We start from the raw sequence: 22,052 nt of genomic DNA on the forward strand, positions 1-22,052 counted from the left end.
CTATAAAAATTCAGGACAATGTTGATGTTACATACTAAGGAAATAAACTATCAAATATCTTGTGAGAAACTTCTGAGGTAATTTTATGTAATGTAATCTTACAAGACTTATTTCAAATTGTACTGAAACAGCTCTGTTCAGCAATCTAAAACATTCTGTCGAGGAGAATGTTTTTACTGATATGAATTGATACACACATCTAGCTCTTCTTCTTCTGATCAGCACCAATAAGAGATAACACATTCTATAACAGTACATGTTTTTAGTGGAACTTTGGGATCCACTTTTTACTTGATCAGAATCTTAGATTTTAATAACTATATATTCTTTTGAATATAAACTGCACTAAGCTGCTTTGTAGTATTCTAATCAGATCTGCTCACTAAGCATATTTACACTGCAATAACTTTAGACATTTCAAGGTATTACTTTTGCGTACTTTATATCTGCAAGTTTTCTTTGTTTATGAAACACTAAAAAGTAAAATGCACTCAAAACTCGACTACTCTACAATGAATAAGAGAAAGAGTACAACTTAACATGAAAGTCTGTTTAATCCACTATCAACTACTAAATCACTGATGGATACAATATTGATACTTACATCAAACTGGTCAAGAGCTGCTAACACCCCCTGCTGATCACCTTGATTTGTTATACCTACTGCATGTCCTTGAGCCACTTGACTAATAGTGTTTACTGCCTCACAAATTTGCCTGAGAATGTAGTCTCTGTTTTCTCGAGCAGCATCAAGTTCAGGATGACGAATGTAGACCTTAAATAGTAAAAAAAACAACAAACCTCATACTTTTTAATTTTTAGTAATAAAATTAAATTTGAAAAATTCAGTGGTATAGATTGATATATTCAAATAATAACATAATATTTAAAAAATGTTAACAATTTCATAACAGATATAACATTAAATAATCATGAAACTCCTCTAGACAGACATCTTTACATATAAGTATATAATACTTCCTTAATAAGGTTATAAGGTTATCTTTGTAGATTACTCACAGCTACAATGAATCAGTACACTGATATTAACAATACAATAAAAACAAAAAAATTGAAAATAAATATTATTACAATAGGACTGAACATTGTAAAGATTAACCTACACATTTAAGTATTCCATTTTTCTAGATAAAAAAAATAATGGCTTATTTATAGATCATGCTAAACTTATAATAGAATGAACAAAATGATTAGTTTTTATGAATTTTTGGAAGAAGTTAGGAATTTTGAGTATTACATATTCTAAGAAACTTCTGTTGATTTTATCATTTTCAAGAAGGTGACACCAGTATTCTTTAATAACGTTTCAGAATCTGAGGTGTTAAATCTTGATTAATTAGAACCTGGCATTAAGTTCACAGTAAACTTCTTTAACATAATTGACTTTTGTTAAGTAAAAAAATATAATCTTCCTTAACAGTTGTTTTTATACTAAGATTTGTCTGATTCATATTTCTGAGAAATGTCATCATTCATTCAGATTAAAAACATCATGAAAATACCTAAAAATTTCCATAACTTGGTTAATATAGTTTCAATCATTGTTAGATAATTCTTAAAGTGTGGTTCTTTGTTTATGAAAAGTGATCAGAAAGACTGTTATTTGAAATGTGGTATATATATATATAAGTACTTGATGGATAATAGGGAACTGTGCATGTCATAAAAAAAATTCTTTACTGAGACTCAGTTTTCTGAAGTATTAAAAAGTTTCCACAATACTTTGAACTCATGTAGCTTTAAATTTATTGAATTATGTGGAGCAAATTTATAGCCTTTACTAACTACATTAACCCTCATCATCACACCTGGAGTCCATATGAACCCCAGAAAGTTTCTCAGTACATAATTTTACATAATCATTATAAATTTATATCAATTCATGTAATTGTCATTCAAAAACTCTTGATTAATATGATACTATTGTTTTTGAAAGAGATAAACAGAGTACATAGCTATAATCTAATATTATGAACCTCATACTATTATTGGTCATAACTGTGTATACAGTTAGTCCTATAATACACAAAACAAAATTCTACATCTTTATTTCATTATATAGGCTGTTTTGATTACTTATAATATCATTATGGCAAGTATTTATGCAAATATCAGAGATTTCTCATACCTTTACATATCTCTGTGAAGACTGCTTATTTTACCTTATTTTATAGAAAGCTTGTTTGATAATTGTTGTAAATAACCTGCTTATTAGATTTTCAATTCATAGCCTACTATAAAATTATGTTTCTGTTTGATTCTTTTCAAACCCATGGTGGCCACAACGTACACTTTCATATTTCCTTGAGATGAATTTTGCAGTATTATGGTAATCTTATTGTATATTGGTAGATAATGAGTTGAATATAGGAGTATTATAAAACTTTGACATTTTGTTGATACACTGTTTATAAAAGGAATATTTCAGTACCACATCTTTGTATATTGAGGATTTGTTGTTTATTATTAAGCACAAAGCTACACCCTCTACAGGTATAAAAACCTAGTTTCTAGAAATACTGCTGTGTCATGGGGGGGCATACACCAAGGACAAAGTAATTAGTCAACATATTTTTTTCTAGAATACATTGAAATATATTAATGATGTTTACAACCCCAAGATTCCAGCCTTCAATGTTCCCCAATTTCCTATGACTTTGATATTACCCTTCATTGATTCTTATGGCATCAAACTAAATAGAAAAAAATCAGAACATTCTTTAATCAAGTTATCCACAAGTCAGCCTATAAGTGATCTTCAAACCAAACAAACGAATATGTAATTGTTCCCTCTTCAAACACAAAATACCTCTATTAAAACAATTGCTGGTGGTGCATCAGTACAGGTATCCATAACATAGACATGGCTACAATGGGTCAAGGACACAAATTTCATCTACCAGAGTTAAGAAGCATGTCCAAAACATCCCTCTTTCTTACAACTCTGGAATAAAAAACTATTTATACAAAGACTGCAGTGAAAAGAAAATATCAAACACTTCAAAATAATAGACTCAGAGATAGATGAATAGATAATAAAGGAAAAGTATTCAACTGTAATTTGAAATTTAAAACCAAAGCTGAACAACCAGCTAACAACTACATATGAAACAGTCTTTTACCAATTAATACTTATTTTCTTCAATCGTGCTGTCAAATTACAAGGGATGTTTGAGATGAGGACTAATTTGCCAGGAATGCTTTAGCTTGAAACCTTTCTTTCTTTGTATAATGGTCATGAATAATACTATGACTCTGGAAATATTTAGTAGGCTTCTATATTCTTATAATATATTGTAATTATTAATCAAATAAACTGTCCAGTATTAACTGTAAGAACAACTCATATATGCTTCAAACTCTGCCCTAAGATGGCTCATCAAATCATGTGATCATTTAGTAGAAAATGTTTGTATTGTGATGATCAGAACTGTGAGGACAATGAGAATGAAAGGATATCCAAATTTAGATATCAAATTATACTTCTAAGAAACAAGTAAAAAGTAGATTACTTTTATCATTTAATTTAATTATTGTATGGTGCATGATTTTCATATAACTATCCTAAACAATAATACTGAAAACTATCAGTGAACAATTAAATAACAATAAACAATGCCCAACAACTGAAACAATACACCGATGTCTCAACCAGACTTTTCTAAAAGTTTTTCAAGCTGAATTGAGATTACAGTGTGCATCATGTTTTTCAAAATCATAAAAGCAATTGTTATGATGTAGTTATTTTTCTGGTTTGAACACAGTTTATATTACCACAAATTTTCTTCATTTATTGCTTTAGTTGTTGTATTTTAGCTTGATGAATTTTGTATATGCTTCCAAGTTTTTAGGTGATTCTATTTGACCTATAGAAATCCTAAGATTAAAATAGATTAAGCAAAATACAATTTAATTCATATATCTGGCTAGGTTTAAGATTTAACTTGTTAGTTACTAACCAGCTTTACTCATTTAAAAGAAAGAATTAAAAAATGGAGAGTGAAAACTCTACTTACAGCATTCTCTACAAATGTGGATTACAATACAATGGAAGAAAACAACAAAGACCAACAAATGATATAATTCAGGAGCATAATTAACAAAGAAGATTCAATTATACCAACTTATGTGCCAAAGTAAATCATGCCATGCAGAGAAGAAAGCCATACAATAAAGTGTAATAATATTTGTTGAACAAGAGAAAAACAAACGTAAACGAATCATTGCACATCCATTTTCCTGAAAATACAGTCAATCAAAGTAGCATGTAAGTCAGAAAAACCTAAATCCTCCTTGTTGAAAATTCAAAAACATTAGTTTAGTGAGGTGTTTATGACGAAAATCTCAAGTGAGTGATAATGCACTAAACTTCAAATCAAGAATACCCAGGACTAACAACATATTTTAAAAGTAACAAGGTATTTCACGCAAACTTAACTACTAGCATTTTATTTTGTATATTAAACATCTGAAAGGGTATTTATATGTAATGGGTACTTCAGCTTAATAATTTGTTTTGAACCTTCTAAGTTATTTTTTTATATGTGTGTATGTGTGTGTGTGTTTTCTTATAACAAAGCCATACAGGACTATCTACTGTGTCCACCGAGGGGTTATTTTTATGAAATCATACATGTACACAAGAACCACACTCTTACCTTTATAAGTCACTTGCAAGTAAAAGGGAAATAGGCTATAAAATTTTAGTATTTTATATTAGTAATTATGTATTTAAAACAAAATAAGATGACTGTAGTGTTTAACACTATAAATTTTATTTTTAAAAAGGTTTTTAAAATTTGATAATTGTTTTAAAATAATATAATTTTATTTCTAAAAACCTTGAAAACACACTTAATACCACATTTAAAAAAGTTATACTTCTGAAAGAATAACAAATTTCAAACATTTTAACATATTAATATTAAGTGATTTACTTTAGGTTTTAGTTTAAAATATCATGGGTGGAAAACACTCCAGTTTCAAAACTTTAGTAAATCATAAGATTGATTGAAACATCATAATATGCATAATACGTTTTAAACTTTAACATTGCTGATCTATGATGACGAGAAAACCCACTTGTACAGAAAATTATGTATTTAAAAATGGCTGGTATGGGTAGAAAAAGCACTAGTAGAGGAGTAAACATACGTGGGTGACCACTAAAGAAATTTATACTTTCTAATTAAATTTGGCTTAAAAACATAATTTAATAATATAAAACATTCAGTTAGACTCGTATACTTATATCCAAATCATAATTTAAGATATAATATGATTAAGCTAGTTCACCTTTGAAGCTGTCAGTAGCATCACCACATTCTTTTTCAGTAGAGCTCGAGCAGCAGCAAGCTCTTCTTTAAGACAAACATCTTTCAGTTCCTGATATTAAAATTAAGCATATGTTTCTACTTAGCTCACAGAATCTAATAAAACAAATCTCACTATTATTAAATAAGTTTTAAATTAAGTAAAAGTTACAACTGAAATACCAAAAGCAAGAATTGGAAAAAAAAATTTCAGAAATAAATATTATGATTGCATTATCCTAATGAAAAATCAGGAAACTTATAAGGGCTTTCTGATTAAACATTTATAATTTTTTGATGTTCCTGTAATACTTACAATTACACTTGCTGTACATCTCCATACAAGTTTGAAATGTGACTTGGTATATGACATACAGATTTGATAATATGTTTCATAGAATAACACAAAATACTGAGTTAAAACTATGGCATAAATAATCATAAGACACATAGTTTTATCTTTTAGCTCTTTGTCATTTATTTTTTTGGATGCTTCAACCATGTTAATTACTATATGAAAACTTCTTACAATAATTGCTACCTTGAAGCATCACATTTCAAGTGAATTCTCCCATTGTTCACTTTGATACATAATATTTTAGTTCTTTTGTTGTCTAGACTTGCAGTGAAACTTAATTATTAAATAATACTTTGTTATGTGTAGAAAATTCATTGTGATAAATTCATATACACACATACAATAGACTTTCAGGCAGAGTTGTATGGGATAGAGAGAACTAAGGACACTAAAACTGTGGCTAATGTATTTACATCCATGACAGTACTTCTACAATGCAAATACATTTTTCTTTACTTTGTGCATGGCCATTAAATTTGTGTCCTAAGTAGTTTTGATTGTATAAAATACCTTGTCCTGTCATTTTCTGTTTTCATGTATTTTCTTCACATTACTAAACTTTGTAAACTGCTCTTATAAGTTCCAACAGAACAGCCTCATCTTGCTTACTGCAAAAGACCCATTCAAGCTTATAGCTGACCATTTTAAATGTGAAAATATTGTTAAGATTGAGAGCAAAGGCTTGAGTACAAGGAAGTCAAACTTTGTGAACCTAAGAGCAATATGTTGTTCAACCTTCAATTTAACAGCTTACTTAACGAAAGTGAAATTGTACTTGTAGTTTTATTAATAGCAGTATTTAACTAACTTATAGGTGAATATTAAAAATGTAGAAATATTTTTTCCATTAAACAATAAAACAGAGGATTTGATACACAATAGGACAAAGACTATTTAATGACATTCTTCTTATTAATAATCAAAAGTCGATTCTTATATCTTAATTTTTACTGTCATCTTGCTGAAAGAGAAAACTATTCAGGTTTAATGAGTAAGGTTAAATTGTTTAATCCTTGATTGTTAAAGCTGATGGGATAAATAAGCTTTTACTTTTATTAGTTTGTTGATTCTTATGACAATCACAGAACATACTTACTGCTTGCCTTTTGGCTGCCTTGTACAATAACTCATTAGTTTTTTTTTCAAAACATTTATATGATTCCATCAATTCTGCTTGGCTAGATGTGTTCTTGATTCTCTCCAAGTCATATTCTAGCTACAGCAGGGAATACATGCATAAGTAATGTTATCTCCTATTGCAGAGATTGTAGGTACATTTCTTTATTTTGTACAATCAAAACTGGAACTTAAGTAATAACCTCCATTTTAATTTCAAAATAAATAATATAAGCAGCAATGTAGTGTAATAAATAAGTTGTTTTTTTTTTCACTAGAGCATTAAAACAAATGATTGTTTTCCAGTGGTGGGTTCAGATATTTGTTTTTAAATTTAACTTACATCTTTTCAAATTTTGTCATATTATATACAAAACAATGTAACAAATAATTGTAGTTGTAACTAAACATCCTGAAAGGCTCTTTACTGGTTAAGAATATAATCAAACGTTTCTTGATTGTAATTTGTTATGTTTTTCATAAATTGTGTGAATCCAAATGTCACTATTTATATATTAAAATAATTGTCTGGAAAAAAACTTCAATTATTAAAATTTGTTTATTTCTTACATTTTGTAGGGATTTCATAAGTAATTGAACATCAGTCATGTCTGCCACTATCAGAAGTCTTGTTACAGCAGATAACAAATTTCTTGCAGCTCTCACCATCTTACTACGACATGGAGAAGAACATGGCTCTTCTGCAAAGTGTCTTGCTGATATGCTCATTATTTCACCTGGAGTAATCAGTTTAGAGCAAATGATAAGTTTTAACATATAAGTGATACTTCAAAATTACAGAAGTCTTTAGATAACTTGGAACATCCACTAATAACAAAGTGAACATAACACTATGTAACACAAATTTTGTTCCTGGATAGTATGTGTTATTTCTTAATTGCTTATGTTGTAAAAGTACAGAAAATGGCAATTATTCCCCTCAAACTTTGCTTTTGTGACATGAATAATGAAATTTAGAAATTAACCTATTTTCTATGTAAAAATGGGCAAATTTGCACATTTTCATTTACATACGGTCTGAATAAAATAACATATGAATCAAAATTTACATGTATTTATACTAAAGTTATACAAAAATGAACAAACATGTTTAGAAGTGAGTATTTTTTTTGAGATTTGCGACTGTAAAGTAAATCATTTTCACATATAACCCCCCAAGTATAGTCTCCGATCATGTTTTCGTTATACACTCCCAAGTCATAAAAGCAAAGTTTGAAGAAAAAAATGTCTTTTATGTTTACTTTAGGCATAAACAATTGGGAAATAACAATTTCTGCCCAGGAACAAGAAAAAGGTAAAAATATTGTTGCACAGTGCAATGCATTAAAACAGCCAGTTCAATAAAGATGATGAAGTGAAGCAGAAGTTAAAACTACCATAAGAATAGAAATAACTATTCGTGATAGAGATGTGATATATACATAAATATACCTTGTATTGTTTTGTCTTTTAATATTATAGTATTTTTTATTTGTTCTGTACACAAACAGATTCACCTAACACATGTGAAGCCATTAGAATTATGTGATTCTACTGTCTTTGTTCCTTTGTTATTTTTGCATAGATAATAACTGTACTGATCACACTGCACAACAAAGTTTTTGCTTCTTGAACTCTGTTGGGTGTTCCTTATACATTTTTGGCTGCTGATCATGAAAATCACATCCATATTTGCCATCATGTACTGTTTCATTGAAACCTTCAGTTTCACCAGGACATTGCTACAATGGAAAAACGATATCAAGACAACTGGAATCCGTCAATGATTGCTGACTACTGTTGGACACTGCAACGTGATGCACTGGACATTGAATACAAACGAAAATCAGAAGCAAAACACTTTTAACTATGTTGAACTTAATAGCATATTAGAAACATAAATGCAATTAAATACATTATTGCCAGTAAACAGTTAACTGTCTATTTCTCAGAGTTCCTACATGATGAAGCAAAACCAAAACTATATTTGTGCATACCCACCAGATACCTGTCACAATCAGCAAAAACTTTTAAAAAAAATTGTTGTGCAGTGTCATAAATAATACTGCACATTGTGCAAAGTCATCAGCAATGACATTCAGTGGCCATTCAGGCGATATCTAAAGGTTATGGCCTCACCTATGATGTAATTAGGATGGTCAATCACATGGATAGTGCTAGTAAACAAGACATTTCTTGGGAACTAATAACCGTTGGATTTAAATAGTTTGGAAAAGAGCATTGAAGGAAAAACAGTTAAGAGAGTCCATTAAAAGAAACAGTCTTATATAAATAAATGCAGGTACACACACTTCCTTTGTGTAAAGTACTTTAATCAAAGATAGTTCATCTTGCATTTCACTTTGCATGCAGTTATATTATTCAATTTAACATTACTTAAGGATTGGTAATTTGAAGATTAAGTTTTACCCTGAATATACCACAGAAACTAAAACTTGAATAACAAACATCATATATGTAAAGACTAAAAATAATAGCTGGATAAATATGATCATGATAGTTCCAACTAATACTAGTAGATAAAAAAACAACAAAAAACAACCAGGTCAAGACCAAAGAACTAGCAGTTGTATCAAGATGGCCAGATCCAGTGTCAGTTGAGTGAATCAAGATATGAATAAAGATAGTCTAATGAAACTAAAACTAACATCTGGAACTGGACAATGAAATTTAATGAACAATAAAACATGTACTTGAATTATGATAACCATTCCAGTAGAAAATGAAACAAGTACATAAATAAAGTATTCAAGTACACTGATATCTGTCATAAAAGTATTGAGCATTTCTAAAATGTATGTTCTGGCAATGTTATGCAGAGAATATATTCAAACAGGAACTACCAAAGAAAACAATTTAGTGGCAAGTGTACAATAATATATTGTCTGTATTCTATAACTGCAATTCTACACTTCATTGGTGAGCTTCTATACTATGTAAGTATTCAATTGACTGCTGAAAAATAACAAGATAAACTGATCTACACCCCATGAGATGAGATCAAAACCAACGAAATACCATACTATTAAGTCACACCAAAGTCGCCATTTGTTATCCCACAGTTCCTAAGTTACATGTATAAGTGACCATTGTAGTTAAACAAACTTAAAAGTGCATAAACTTCTAACTAAAACCAATTTGTAAATGTCTCTACATTGAATCTTGTATTTATAATTTTGTTGTTTAGCACAAAGCTAAAGTGGTCTTTGCTGTTGGTGAGTTGGATAGTATCACAAGAGTATAACTTGCCATTTCGACGAACTTAAAGTGATACATAGTTGAGAGGGTAACTTGTATACACTGAGTAGCCCAAAATTTGTTTTCTTTAAATACATATTCTCAATTAGATTCAAAATAATAAAAATCTGCTGGAGAGCCCAAGAGAATACTTCATAGATTGAAAATACTCTAAAATACTAGAGAAGTGATTTAGAACTAATATAGAATAGTTACAGATATTCATGAACTGTATATTATTCAGCATAGACACATCAAACGTAGATTCCAACTTCAACAACTGAAGATTCTAGAAAGTGCACAAGTAAAATTTTCCATCTCTATCTCAATTGAGAATACAGCACAGAAGCACTTGTTCAAGTGCTAACGAGATCTGATGTGAATAAAGACTGTGGTTAGGTGCAAAATTGTGTTAGTCTTTTTTTTGTAGATGAGAATTAGTCTAAAGACAGAAATCCATGCATTGCTTTGTGATAAAGATTTTGTCAGAACTCCCATTTCTTTATAGATCCTACTCATAATCCTCTGATTGAAATCAGGTCAATCTGAAAATACTACAAGGCATATGTAGGGTAAGAATGGTTATTTAAAATCATCTATAAAAATTAAATACAGTAATTACACACAGGACTTAAACAATAACATTATAGAGATAAAAAACAAAAACATTGCATATGTATATATCAAAAACGTTACAGAGATGATAGAGGTGAAGATAGCACCACTCTATTCAGTTTCTTCCCAGTGAGGAGGCTAGAATGTGATAGGCAAAAAATTGAAGTTGCTGCACTACATGTTGTTAGCACACATACTGTAGTACCTAGGAAGTGAACCAATTTTAACAGTGAGCATTCTTTGATTGGTTCATGGGTAGCTAAGGCACATTTTTTGGTAGCTTCAGACCTCTTACCACCACCCTTAGACAGAAGTCCAATAATGTTCCTCTAAGGCCATAGTGGCATAGCATTTCAGTATTGGTTACACAAAAGGCCTCTACAGGCTTTTGAATGCTCTTCTTTTACTGAATATCTGCTTTTATAAAACACATTTGTAGTTTTTCAATGAGATACTATCCTTTCACGTTTGCATGACAGTCACCTTCTGACTGCCCAAAACCAAAGGCCAATCAAATTGCAGTCGAAAGCCAATGGGTATGTGCATAAAATAAAATCACAAAAAAAAAAAAAAGTGGAAGAAGGGGAGGAAAAATGAGAATTGGATTTAATGCAAAGAGGTATTAAAAGCAATAAGCAATTCACATGTACTGGACCTAGAAGGTCATACAGATCCCAGTGAGAAGAAATGTGGAAGATGGTAAGAAGCTAAAGGTCGAAAGAAATATGCTATAGTTGGCACTAATATGTAGGTTTATAAAGTTGATCTAGAAAAAAAGAAAAAATTGAGCTGTAACATCCGAGAATACCAAAGCAGTGCTGTCCAGGAAAGATCAGTCAGAGAGACCTGAACTGGAATGACATGAATGCTCAAACTTTTGTGGAAGAAGACTAATAGGATAAGAAAAAAGAAAAATTAATGTATACTTACCTGAGCTTAAAAACAATCAGGGCAAGAAGATAATGAACCAAAGTCTAAAAACAAAAGAGGCAACTAGGTGGGAAGTGAAAAAGATTCAAAATTTCACTTGGAAGAGTACCCCAGGAGGTAGAGCCACCAAAGATAGTATAAGAAATGGAAATTCAATTAGCAACAAGAACAAAGTACCTGGAACGAGACCTTTCATGAGATGTATGATAAGTGTGTGGAGGTTTATATCTCTTGTTTACCTAAAAAGAACAGGAAGTATAACTTATAAATTAAATGTAACAAAGGGCAAAAAGTATAAAGCATAAATTAATGGTAAGAAGTATAAACTATGTGAAAAAATCGAAAACGAAGTAGTCAAAAAAGTGGAAATATTAATAAATTGTGCAGTAAAATAAACATACAGATACGTTTTATGTGTTAAAGAAAAGATTAGTCTAAATATCAATGAACTAGTAAATAGAATCAGGGTTAAACTGAACCATAATAGGCACTTATTAACCTTAATCGTAAACAATATACTTAGCCTAAAAATCTATTAACCCAGAAGTAGAACTACAAATTTGTTTGTTTTCGAATTTTGCGCAAAACTACAAGTGGGCTAGCTGCACTAGCCATCTCTAATTAAGCAGTGTAAGAATAGAGGGAAGGCAGCTAGTCATCACCACCCACTGCCAGCTCCTGCACTCCTCTTTTACCAACGAATAGTGGGATTGACCTTACATTATAACACCACCACTGTTGAAAGGGCGAGTATGTTTGATGGGACAGGGATTTAAACCCGCAATCCTCAGTCTGCGAGTAGAGCACCCTAACCACCTGGGAATGCTGGATCAGAACTACAAGTGAACCAAAAATAAACATTTTGGAAGCCTAATATAACAATAGGTAACAAAGAATATCACTATGCACTGAATTCAAAACTTAAATAAACAATAAGTATGTACAATTTTGGGATAAGTTTGTGTAAACTTCAGCTCAATAGTTTCACATAACCCAAATAAATAGAAAGATGATAAATGTTTTGTTTTTTTTCAATTTCACGCAAAGCTACACGAGGGATATCTGCTCTAGCCGTCCATAATTTGATAGTGTAAGACTAAAGGGAAGGCAGCTAGTCATCACCACCCACTGCCAACTCTTGGGCTACTCTTTTACCAACGAATAGTGGGATTGACCGTCACATTATAATGCCCCCACAGCTGATAAGGCGAGCATGTTTGGTGCGACGGGGATTCGAACCCGCGGCCTTCGGATTACGAGTCGAACGCCTTAACACGCTTGGCCATGCCGAGCCTGACCTGAAGCCTCTCTAAATGTGGTAATAGAACATACCCTCTTTGAGGTAGTAAAATTGAATTCACAATACATAATGAATAACTAAACAAAACTGTGTCAACAGAAATACAAAGTTTCTGTAATGAAATAATAAATTTCTTAACGGGGTGGAAATATAAAATAACAGTTACAAATATTACTATAATGGAAAGCAAACTTGTTGAGATAAATTAATACAGAGATACGGAAAAATATTAAAATAAAACACTTGAAAAGATCACAAACTAAATGTTAGAACATGAATATTGCCAAAGAAGAAGTGATAGTTCAGTATAATTGAATAGAACATTTAATATTATTGGTGGAAGGTTGTCATGTGCTGATTTGCGTGAAAGAGTCACTGGAATCAGTCAATTCCAGTTGCGGAAAGATAAAAGATTTGTGTCAGGTGTAAAAATTTTCTGCATATAAAGGTCAGCACTGAAGGAAAATTGTTATTTATGTGAGTAAAGATAATATACCCTACCGAAATTAACACTACAGTTGATGGTTTTGGCACTAGTGATAACCTACAAGATGGAGAAGGAATGGTAGAAGAAAATAAAAATGCCCAACCTAGTGAATCCCAACAGTTGAGGGAAAAAGTACGGAGGGATAAAGCAGAAGTAGAACAGGGAAGAAATCAAATGTCTACAGAATCCAACAGAAGCAGGAAGAAATACCATAGATAGAAGGTAGAATAGGAAAAGAAGTAGAAATGGGTAGAGATAGATATTGACATATAATGTGAAAATAGAACTAGAAGTGAAGAAGAGGTTAAAAGTACGTGAATCCTAAGCTGGGTAGATAGATGCCAAAATATAAATAATCAAGAAAAGAAAAGGAAGCAAGTGTACAAATTAGGACAAAATAAGGCATGAACTTGAGGGAGATGAAGAATTTGAGTGTGATAAAAGGAGTTATCAGAGAAAGGATAAACAGGAAGAAATAACAAGATAAATCCCAAGAATTATGGGTTATAAAATAAGAAATGGAATAATAATAATAATAATGAACATAAGCAAAGAATAAAGAAAGGAACATACCTGAAAAGAAATCCAGAAAGAGATTGTAAGGTTAAAGTTATCTGTTGAATGGTAAAGTAGTATCCAAAACAAATTAAGTAAATAAGGTAGTTCAATAGGTTATTTCTAATTGTTGAGGAATAATTTTGACTGACAGGATGGAATTTAAAGTTCCACTATTTAAGTTATGGTTCATAAAACGATGAATAACAACTGCAATGATTCGGACAATCAACGAGCCAGTAAAAGCCACGAACAAAATGAAAGTTACGTGAAAGATGCAAATCTCTTGAAAATGAACACAGATGAAAAATTTTGAATATGTATGGTAAATATAGTGCCAAAAATAAGAATGATTATTCACGATGCATACGCATAGATGCAGTCAGTGCATAGGAATGTGTGTTGTCCTCCTGTTGGTAAAAGGCTAAATAAATGATTGCATCATCATGCAATAATGCTTTCTTCATATCTAGTTGCATGCAAATCTGTAAGTCAGATATGTAGAGAAGATAGTGGTATCATCTTGTAAATATTCTAAAATTGTGAATAAATTATAATATGACAAAAATAAAAAAACGAAATAACCAATATGTATAAATGGTATTATAAAAAGCATTGAAAGTTTTAGATAATGGGAGAGAATGTATTTGAAAAGTTTCTCAAAATGTTTTTCTAAATTAAATGGTATTAGAGAATTTTAAATTGGGACTTAATAAGTTCAAAAATATATTAATATAATGAATCAAGTAATTGAACAAATTTTATTAATATCCCAAAAATAAGGAAATCAACAAATCACCTGCTTCCTGAACCTCATTTACTGCAGACATCAGCTCAGATTCCATTTGAGGATATCTTGCAGCAATTTCTTGACCAGCTTGGATAAAGTTGGCTGTAGCCTTCTCAATAGCAGCTACAAGGACTTGGGGTCGCTTTGAACAGCCTTTCTTCCTTCTGGAAGGACCTTTTGAGTTAACCAAGGTTGTGATCTGGAACAAAAGTTAATTTTATTGCATTTAATTGTTAAGAGGTAATAAGATGACATTTGGCTTCTGTAAGCTACAAGTAACATATATAAACCTTTTTCAATTCCTTCAATGTTGTAACTTTTCCACTGGCTGACCACTTTTAAATAAATAAATACTATAACTGGAACCATGGCTGAGACTTCCCACAATTTAATTTTTTTCTTCTAATGAAGATTTTTATGGATTACAAAGTGCAATAAAGGGACACGTATAAAGAAAATCTTACCATGCTTCAAGAGTTTTTCACAACTGGGATGTTAGTTTTTATGTTATATTAAGAAAATGCTTACAGTATATTAAATTTCAGCCTAAAACATTTATAATTTGATAAAGAGACCCTGAAGTTGCATATTATAACACTTTTAATCTTGTCTTTATATGAACATTTTAACATATCCCAAATAATACAGTATCATTAAGCAATTCTAACTCTCTTCTATATTCTTACATCAGTAATGGTTACATATTAATTACTAATTGTACTTGATAGTAACCATCTACAACCAGCTGTTCTTACTTATATCTATACAGTTATTTGAAAATCATGCTTTCATGTGCTGATAGATTATTGCACAATATTTAGCAGAAGGTCAGTTACATTTTCCATTCTTAGCAAAAACAAAAATAGCAAAATTGTAAATACCTGGATAACCAAAGGCCTCAGGGTTTTCTCAATGGATTTAGTTTGTATCTCCACATCTTTAGGGTTCCATATAATGGCTAGTGTTTTTTGTGTTTGTTCAGAAGACATGATGATGAATATTTTAATGTAGCTGAAAAAAATAATACTCAAAAAACAATTCTTCTCTTTATGATATATTACAAGAAAAAAAATCTGAATAGAAATCTCTAATCAGCATTACTGAAAAGGTGATTTTCCTTGAGGTAAATTAATCTTGTCATAAAACAAACATTCCTAAAGGCAACAGCAAACAAAGCTCACATTTAACTGTAAAGTAATATTTGCTATAAATTTCAGAACAAAATTTGTCATAAAGTTAACTCCTTGCCATCTATTTTATTAACCTTGTCCAGTCTTGCTATTTTTTATCCACAGTAAAATTTTCAAATACAAATGACTACACAAAGTTCCTAGTTGAATCTGATGTTATTATCAGATATAACTATTTTATACTTCTGGGAAAATTACTTCATCTGAAAACATCACTGGGATCTGTATCTTGGTACACACTTTGAGGGGAAACTCATCTAAAGGGGGTGACCCAGATGTACAAATTTTGTACAAGTTGTGGATTTATTCTTTAGATGTTATTTGAAACAGTCGGTAGTGTACATAGTTAGGGGCTATAGAACATCATACTTAGATCTTTTGTCTGCTTTGAAAGTATGAAAAATCATAACCCTCACCGTTCTACAAATAAGGTTTTTATTTATCCTAGCAGCCAGCAGGAGTTAACAACAAGCTGTAAACTGGCCATTCTGGTAAATACATAAAACGTATAAATACTGTGAATAACTATTTAATTATTATTCACATGTGTTTGTGTCCTTCCTTTGCAGTCGCATTTAATTTGTTTATTAGTTACCTATATTGAACCTGTGTTACTTTTAAAAATCTTTACATTTTTTAGATATCAGTACATCTGAATACCACATTTAAAACTCAACATATAACAAACTATCAAGCTTACTTATTCAAGGATCATTTTTCCAAAATGTTTCCCATTAATCATTAACAATAAGTGTAAAATATCATTCTTTATAGTGGATTCCTTGGTATAAAAAACTGCCCAGAATCACTTCAAGAAATTTTTCTCCTTCACTAATCAACTCCATATAGTCTGAACCAATATGTCTAAAAGTAAATTCTTTCAAACTTTTCAACTTTTGTGATAACACACCTAACCTAAATTTTGTTTTCTCATTGATCTCACTTGACTGATCAATTAACAATAAAAACATCTACCCTTGAAATCCACAATTATAAACAATAAAGATTCAGTCTCTGGACAGCAATTTTTATGTCTTCAATCCTAAATGGCTATAATCTAACTTACTAGTATTACTCTAAATGTGACCCAATAGTTTATATGCAAAAACGGCTCGTTTGGGCTGAGAAAACACTTTTTGCATATAAATTTCTCAACAAGTGGGTTTCTCGTCATCACTGATTATTGTGACCCAATAGTGTGATACCATAACCAATATTCTGTTTGAAAATCAAAGTCCACCAAGTACAATCCTTTCCATAATTTAACTACAAGAAATATGTCATTCTGAAATCAAGCATTTGACAGATTAGGTACATTTTTGAGGCAAATCCACAGAAGATTAGCACAGCAAGACTTATGACAACTGCAATCAAATCGGTCAAAGGGTCTCTGTGTGGTATTCCATACCCAAATCTATGTATGCCACTGATTATTTGAAATATAATATATGGATAAGAAAACACCCAACTCGTACCAATTTGTACAAGTAGCCATGTCACTCTTTATTTTAACTTGATCCCTCCTCATAAAGAGTGGACATGGACACACGTGACAACTTTTACAAGAAGTAGCACATGTTTACTGCTGGTCAACATTCAAGTAAAGAAAATGTCGTGGCTATATTCACAACACCTGAACGAAAATTTATAAATATATCTTGAATATATCTCACTAAATATATATTCTAGGCTAGTTATAGAAGAGTGAAATTAGTAACTATTTTAATTATGAAATTATACCTTCATGATACACCTAATTGAAAAATGGCATGCAAGTAAACTACTTGTTTGGTTAACACAACTAAATTTTTATTTCATGCTCACATACAATTGTTGTACATTTCATGTCTTTCAGACTGAGAAGTGAATATTAGTAAAAATAATACAAAGAATTTGAAAGTAAAATGAAGTTAATATAAATTGTGGAAGAGCAGCAGTCACAGACATACTAAAACAATTATGGTACTTTCTAAAGTAATTTCTGGCATTTAAGATCAAACATTTTGGAGTGAGTCTGATCTAATACCACCAAAACTGCATTCATAACACACATTCTCAATGCTGCTGGCCAATCAGTAAAGGAAAATCAAAACGTGGAAGTATCTCTACTCCATGTGACAGTTGCAAGATAGCCTACATATGCAAGGTTGAGCACAACATATTGCAACTATACCTTGAAACAGCTTGACTGATCAAGCTACAAAAATAACACATCAGACTGAATTTTGCACATAATCTAGACCATGTGCAAAATATGTTCTACAATTGGAACTCATAAAAGTTTAAGAAGTTTGTTAATAAAATATATGTATAAGAGCTTTGGTTTGCCTTTGTTAGATATACACAATTGTTTCAGTTTCATGTCAGCCTTATAAGTTACATAGTTTAAATATAGTAGATATCATATTTAGTTATTTTCAAAAAAAGTATTTTTAATAAATTTTCTTACATTGTTTACTTTTATAAGTTGCATAGTTCAGCTTTTATGACTTAGAGATTATTTACAATAGTGAGATTGTCACCTCATATTGCTAAAACTTTATGACTTCATCATTGGCGTACTTGAATATTATTGTATCAGAATATCTAATATTGCATGGAATGTTAAATACATGTGAAAGAAAGCATTTTTTAGTTCTAGACTACATGATCATGAATTTAGCTATAAAAGTACATTGTTGTGACTTTTAAAAGCGAAATTATCAAAGAATGTCTTGTAATAAGTGGATAGTGATTCGGGCTTATGGATGGCGATCTACAAGAGTTTATTAAACAACAAGACTTATATAAATAAAAATATCAAAAGAAGGGAAAAAGAAGAGGCTGAAAAAGAGAAGAGAAATAGAAAGAATGAAAAAAGAATATGAGTGTGAAACACAAGCTCAAAAAGAGAAAGAAGAAAAGGAAAGAGAGGAGAAACTAGAAATAGAGAATATGACCATAAATTGAGATTGCTAAGCTTACCCAAGAGAAAGATGAAGGACACAAGAATAACAATAGGGTCAGGACCACCCAACTAAAGCTGCTAAAATTTGATGAACAGAAAACTGAGATGGATGATTTCCTGAAGAGGTATGAAAGCTAAAGTGTTATGAGCTTACCAAAGAAGGATTTCCCTGGAAGTTTAGAAAAGTCAAACTTAACATTGGAGAAACTGTATTTCACTTTGTCACACATTTACAGCAATACTTCACAAGACAGAATGAAATAGCCAATTGTGAAAATAGTTTTGAGGAAATGGCAGAACTACTACCACAAGAACAGTCCATTACTATGAAAACTGCTTATTGCTTCCCTGGATAACCCTTCCAAAACTTGTCCTTGTAATCTGTCAGAGGCATTAAATATTAAGTCTTATCATGCAAACAGTGTAGTTCATTAAGGCAAGCAATCAAACGTTTTGTAACATCCTTCTTCAGGTCCTTGAACTCTATCAAATAGATTGTTGGATTTTCCATAGCTTATTTTGTGCAACTCAACGAAGCTGTTTTAAAGTCCCAAAGTTATACATTGTTCAAGTACATGATTGTGTCTAGAGAAACTATCTTGACTCATGATTAGCCTTTATACAGTATGTTCTGGAGATTAACAATTTCAATCAATTACCTTTGTGAAATACTTTAGAAAAATGGTCTCAGTTTTCCTACTCTACACTTTTTGAATCTTGAAAGGGGGTGATCTGTTTACCTCACACTAACAGAGCTAGTCTTGGGCAGACCTTTTCCTCACAGCTTCTTGGCTGTTACCTGGACAAGATCATTAAATTCATGAGTAGAGAATGGTAGGGTTTTCCACCATAAATCAGTGGTACAGCAGTAACCTTCCATTGATAGTTTGTCAGTTGACTCTGTGAAACCTAGTCTCCCTCACTATCTATGGTCATCTTGATAGGTTACCTATTGGCCTAGAGAGTTGCACAACTGCCTCATCATTCATCTCCCCCCTTTCACTGTTAGGTACCCACTGTCTTATTTAAAAATAAGATAGATTCTATTTATGAGTTTTACCAACCAAGGTCAACTACAGTCGCTCCTCAGTATCTTTAGATGACTTCAACCAGAGCTGATATTGTGTTATTGTGGCTAGTGAGGGTCTGGAGTTCCTATATTGACTGCCTACTCAGTTTCAAACTTACCAGGGGTGGCACCACTACAGTAATCTTTGGTCATTTATGTTTCCCTCTTACTAAAGTTGATCTTCAGAAAAGAGCATGAACAGTTATTCTGAGTACACTAGACATCGAAAACCATCTTTCTAGAGTCTTAGACTACAGTAAGATGAAAGTCATTGACCTTTACAGAACTGTCTAGGAGCCGACTTTTCCAATATTTCACAACTATCTAGCCAACTCACTCCATTTACCTATCCATCCTCTTGCTTATATATCACTTGGGTCTTGGAAATTCATTTTTTTAACAACAAATAATATTTAATTCAAATGCAAAAGCAATATACAATTTTAATATGAAAAACCTCACAATAAGATACCATCACATCAAAATTTCCTCTTTATTATCCACTCTAGGATGTAATCAGGTCAAACTAATTATCATAAGAATGATGACATAGGTCTTCCGAATAAAAAAAAATTGACAAGGTATTTAATATCTTTGGATTAGTTAGCTCATAAGAAAAGACAGAGACTGTACACAGTGAAAAATACAAGTGAGCAACCTTTATTATAATACAAACAGGGAGTGTACATGTACCTTTTGCCGTTCTTTTCTCCTCGATCTGTAAAGGTCAATATCATATAACAAACTTTTCTCATAAAAAGTATCTACCAAATTATTTGCACTTAACATTCCTGACTTAAAAAGATGTACACAGAGCGACTAGCACTAATCACACTTTTATTCAAACTTAACGGATGTTGTAATTTCATGATATCACCTGACCTATAACTGGAAGATACCTTTTTATATGTATATATAAAGGCATAGCAGGTTTTAGTTCCAGAGAATGACAAAAAAGTAAAGGTAGTTAGATTGAAATCAACGTAACGACTTTTTTTGATCGTGTATTGTGTGAAAATTGCAGACACACGAAAAACTAGAAACTTCGGAGAATACTGTAGCAAAACTAATAGGGTAATAAAAGCATGGTATGTTTATATATCACAGAAGGATGAATGCAGTACAATGCATATAACCATGTCCACAACTGGCTACAGACAATGAATTATGATTCGAGACGTTACGCGTTTCACCACCTGTATAGAAATCCCTTTTTGGGTCTCTATTGTTCTGTGTATTGGGTTTTCACCAGCATTTAGCAAGTACTGATGAGAAGCTAGGAAAACCTCTACAGCCTACTAAAGATTCGCAATTTGGGTATGAAATATATCTACAAAGAAAATAATAATAAACTTACCAGTTTCTGGAATCTGATTTCAGAAATCTGTTATTAAGCACCTTTTGATGTAAAAAAGTACCAATGTTTTACAGTGAAATTTGCTGTCTTTTTTAGATCATTCTATTTATGTATAATTTTAATTATGTATATAATAATCCCACGGTTTATGACAAAACGCAAGTAACTTTAAAATATTTTGCACAAAAATCGTTTTATCTAATGAGAATTATACTGAACTTCGGTTACTGTATGCGCACGCATTATCGTTTATCATGTTATTTAGAAACTGCTTAATAGATAAAATGGTAACGTTTCTAAGTAAAAGTGGACCTTAACCTCTTTATCTTATCTTGTATTAAACATGCTAATAGTTGAAGTAGAGGAATGCTTTTTTATATAGCACACTTTATGGGGTTACCTGTAAGACATTTCAACAAGACATAATGTATGAAAATTTGATCTTCATATTAAATTTGTAATTTTTTATGCTTTTAATTAATTATTCTTTTACTTAGATTAAAAACAAACAAATGAGGGAAAAAAGTAGTAGCATATATGATAATAAAGATAAGCCAGCCAGACATTCTCGTTTACATTCCTTTGTGTTAACATTATTTTTATGACGTCATGGTTCTGTTTGTTAATTTAAATATAATATTAAAAATGGTCTAACAGAATTACTCTGTCAGTAATCTTATAATATTTGATATTTTCAACCAGAACTATAAACAGATAATGAATCATGTCGTTACTTGAGACTTTATG

The 22,052-nt window shown here is 31.1% G+C and overlaps 1 protein-coding gene across 3 annotated transcripts in view; it reads right to left on the reverse strand.

Annotated features, from left to right (window-relative positions):
* Window positions 1–21,633, reverse strand: part of LOC143244624 (catenin alpha-like) — a 61,677-nt gene extending 40,044 nt beyond the window's left edge. The window contains exons 1-7 of one of the 3 annotated variants that reach the window (XM_076489643.1): window positions 21,306–21,633; window positions 15,624–15,753; window positions 14,752–14,941; window positions 7,378–7,544; window positions 6,788–6,907; window positions 5,317–5,406; window positions 605–775 (exon numbers count right to left, since the gene is read on the reverse strand). In XM_076489643.1, coding sequence (XP_076345758.1) covers window positions 605–775; window positions 5,317–5,406; window positions 6,788–6,907; window positions 7,378–7,544; window positions 14,752–14,941; window positions 15,624–15,731 — 846 coding nt within the window. In that variant the 5' untranslated portion in view covers window positions 15,732–15,753; window positions 21,306–21,633. Of the gene's footprint in view, window positions 1–604; window positions 776–5,316; window positions 5,407–6,787; window positions 6,908–7,377; window positions 7,545–11,610; window positions 11,699–14,751; window positions 14,942–15,623; window positions 15,754–20,641; window positions 20,772–21,305 lie in introns of those variants that run through there. The other 2 variants (XM_076489642.1, XM_076489644.1) reach the window with 2 other exon arrangements.
* Window positions 21,634–22,052: the final 419 nt, after the last annotated feature.

The sequence above is a fragment of the Tachypleus tridentatus genome, chromosome 2 (genome assembly GCF_004210375.1).
Source record: "Tachypleus tridentatus isolate NWPU-2018 chromosome 2, ASM421037v1, whole genome shotgun sequence".
Taxonomy (NCBI): domain Eukaryota; kingdom Metazoa; phylum Arthropoda; class Merostomata; order Xiphosura; family Limulidae; genus Tachypleus; species Tachypleus tridentatus.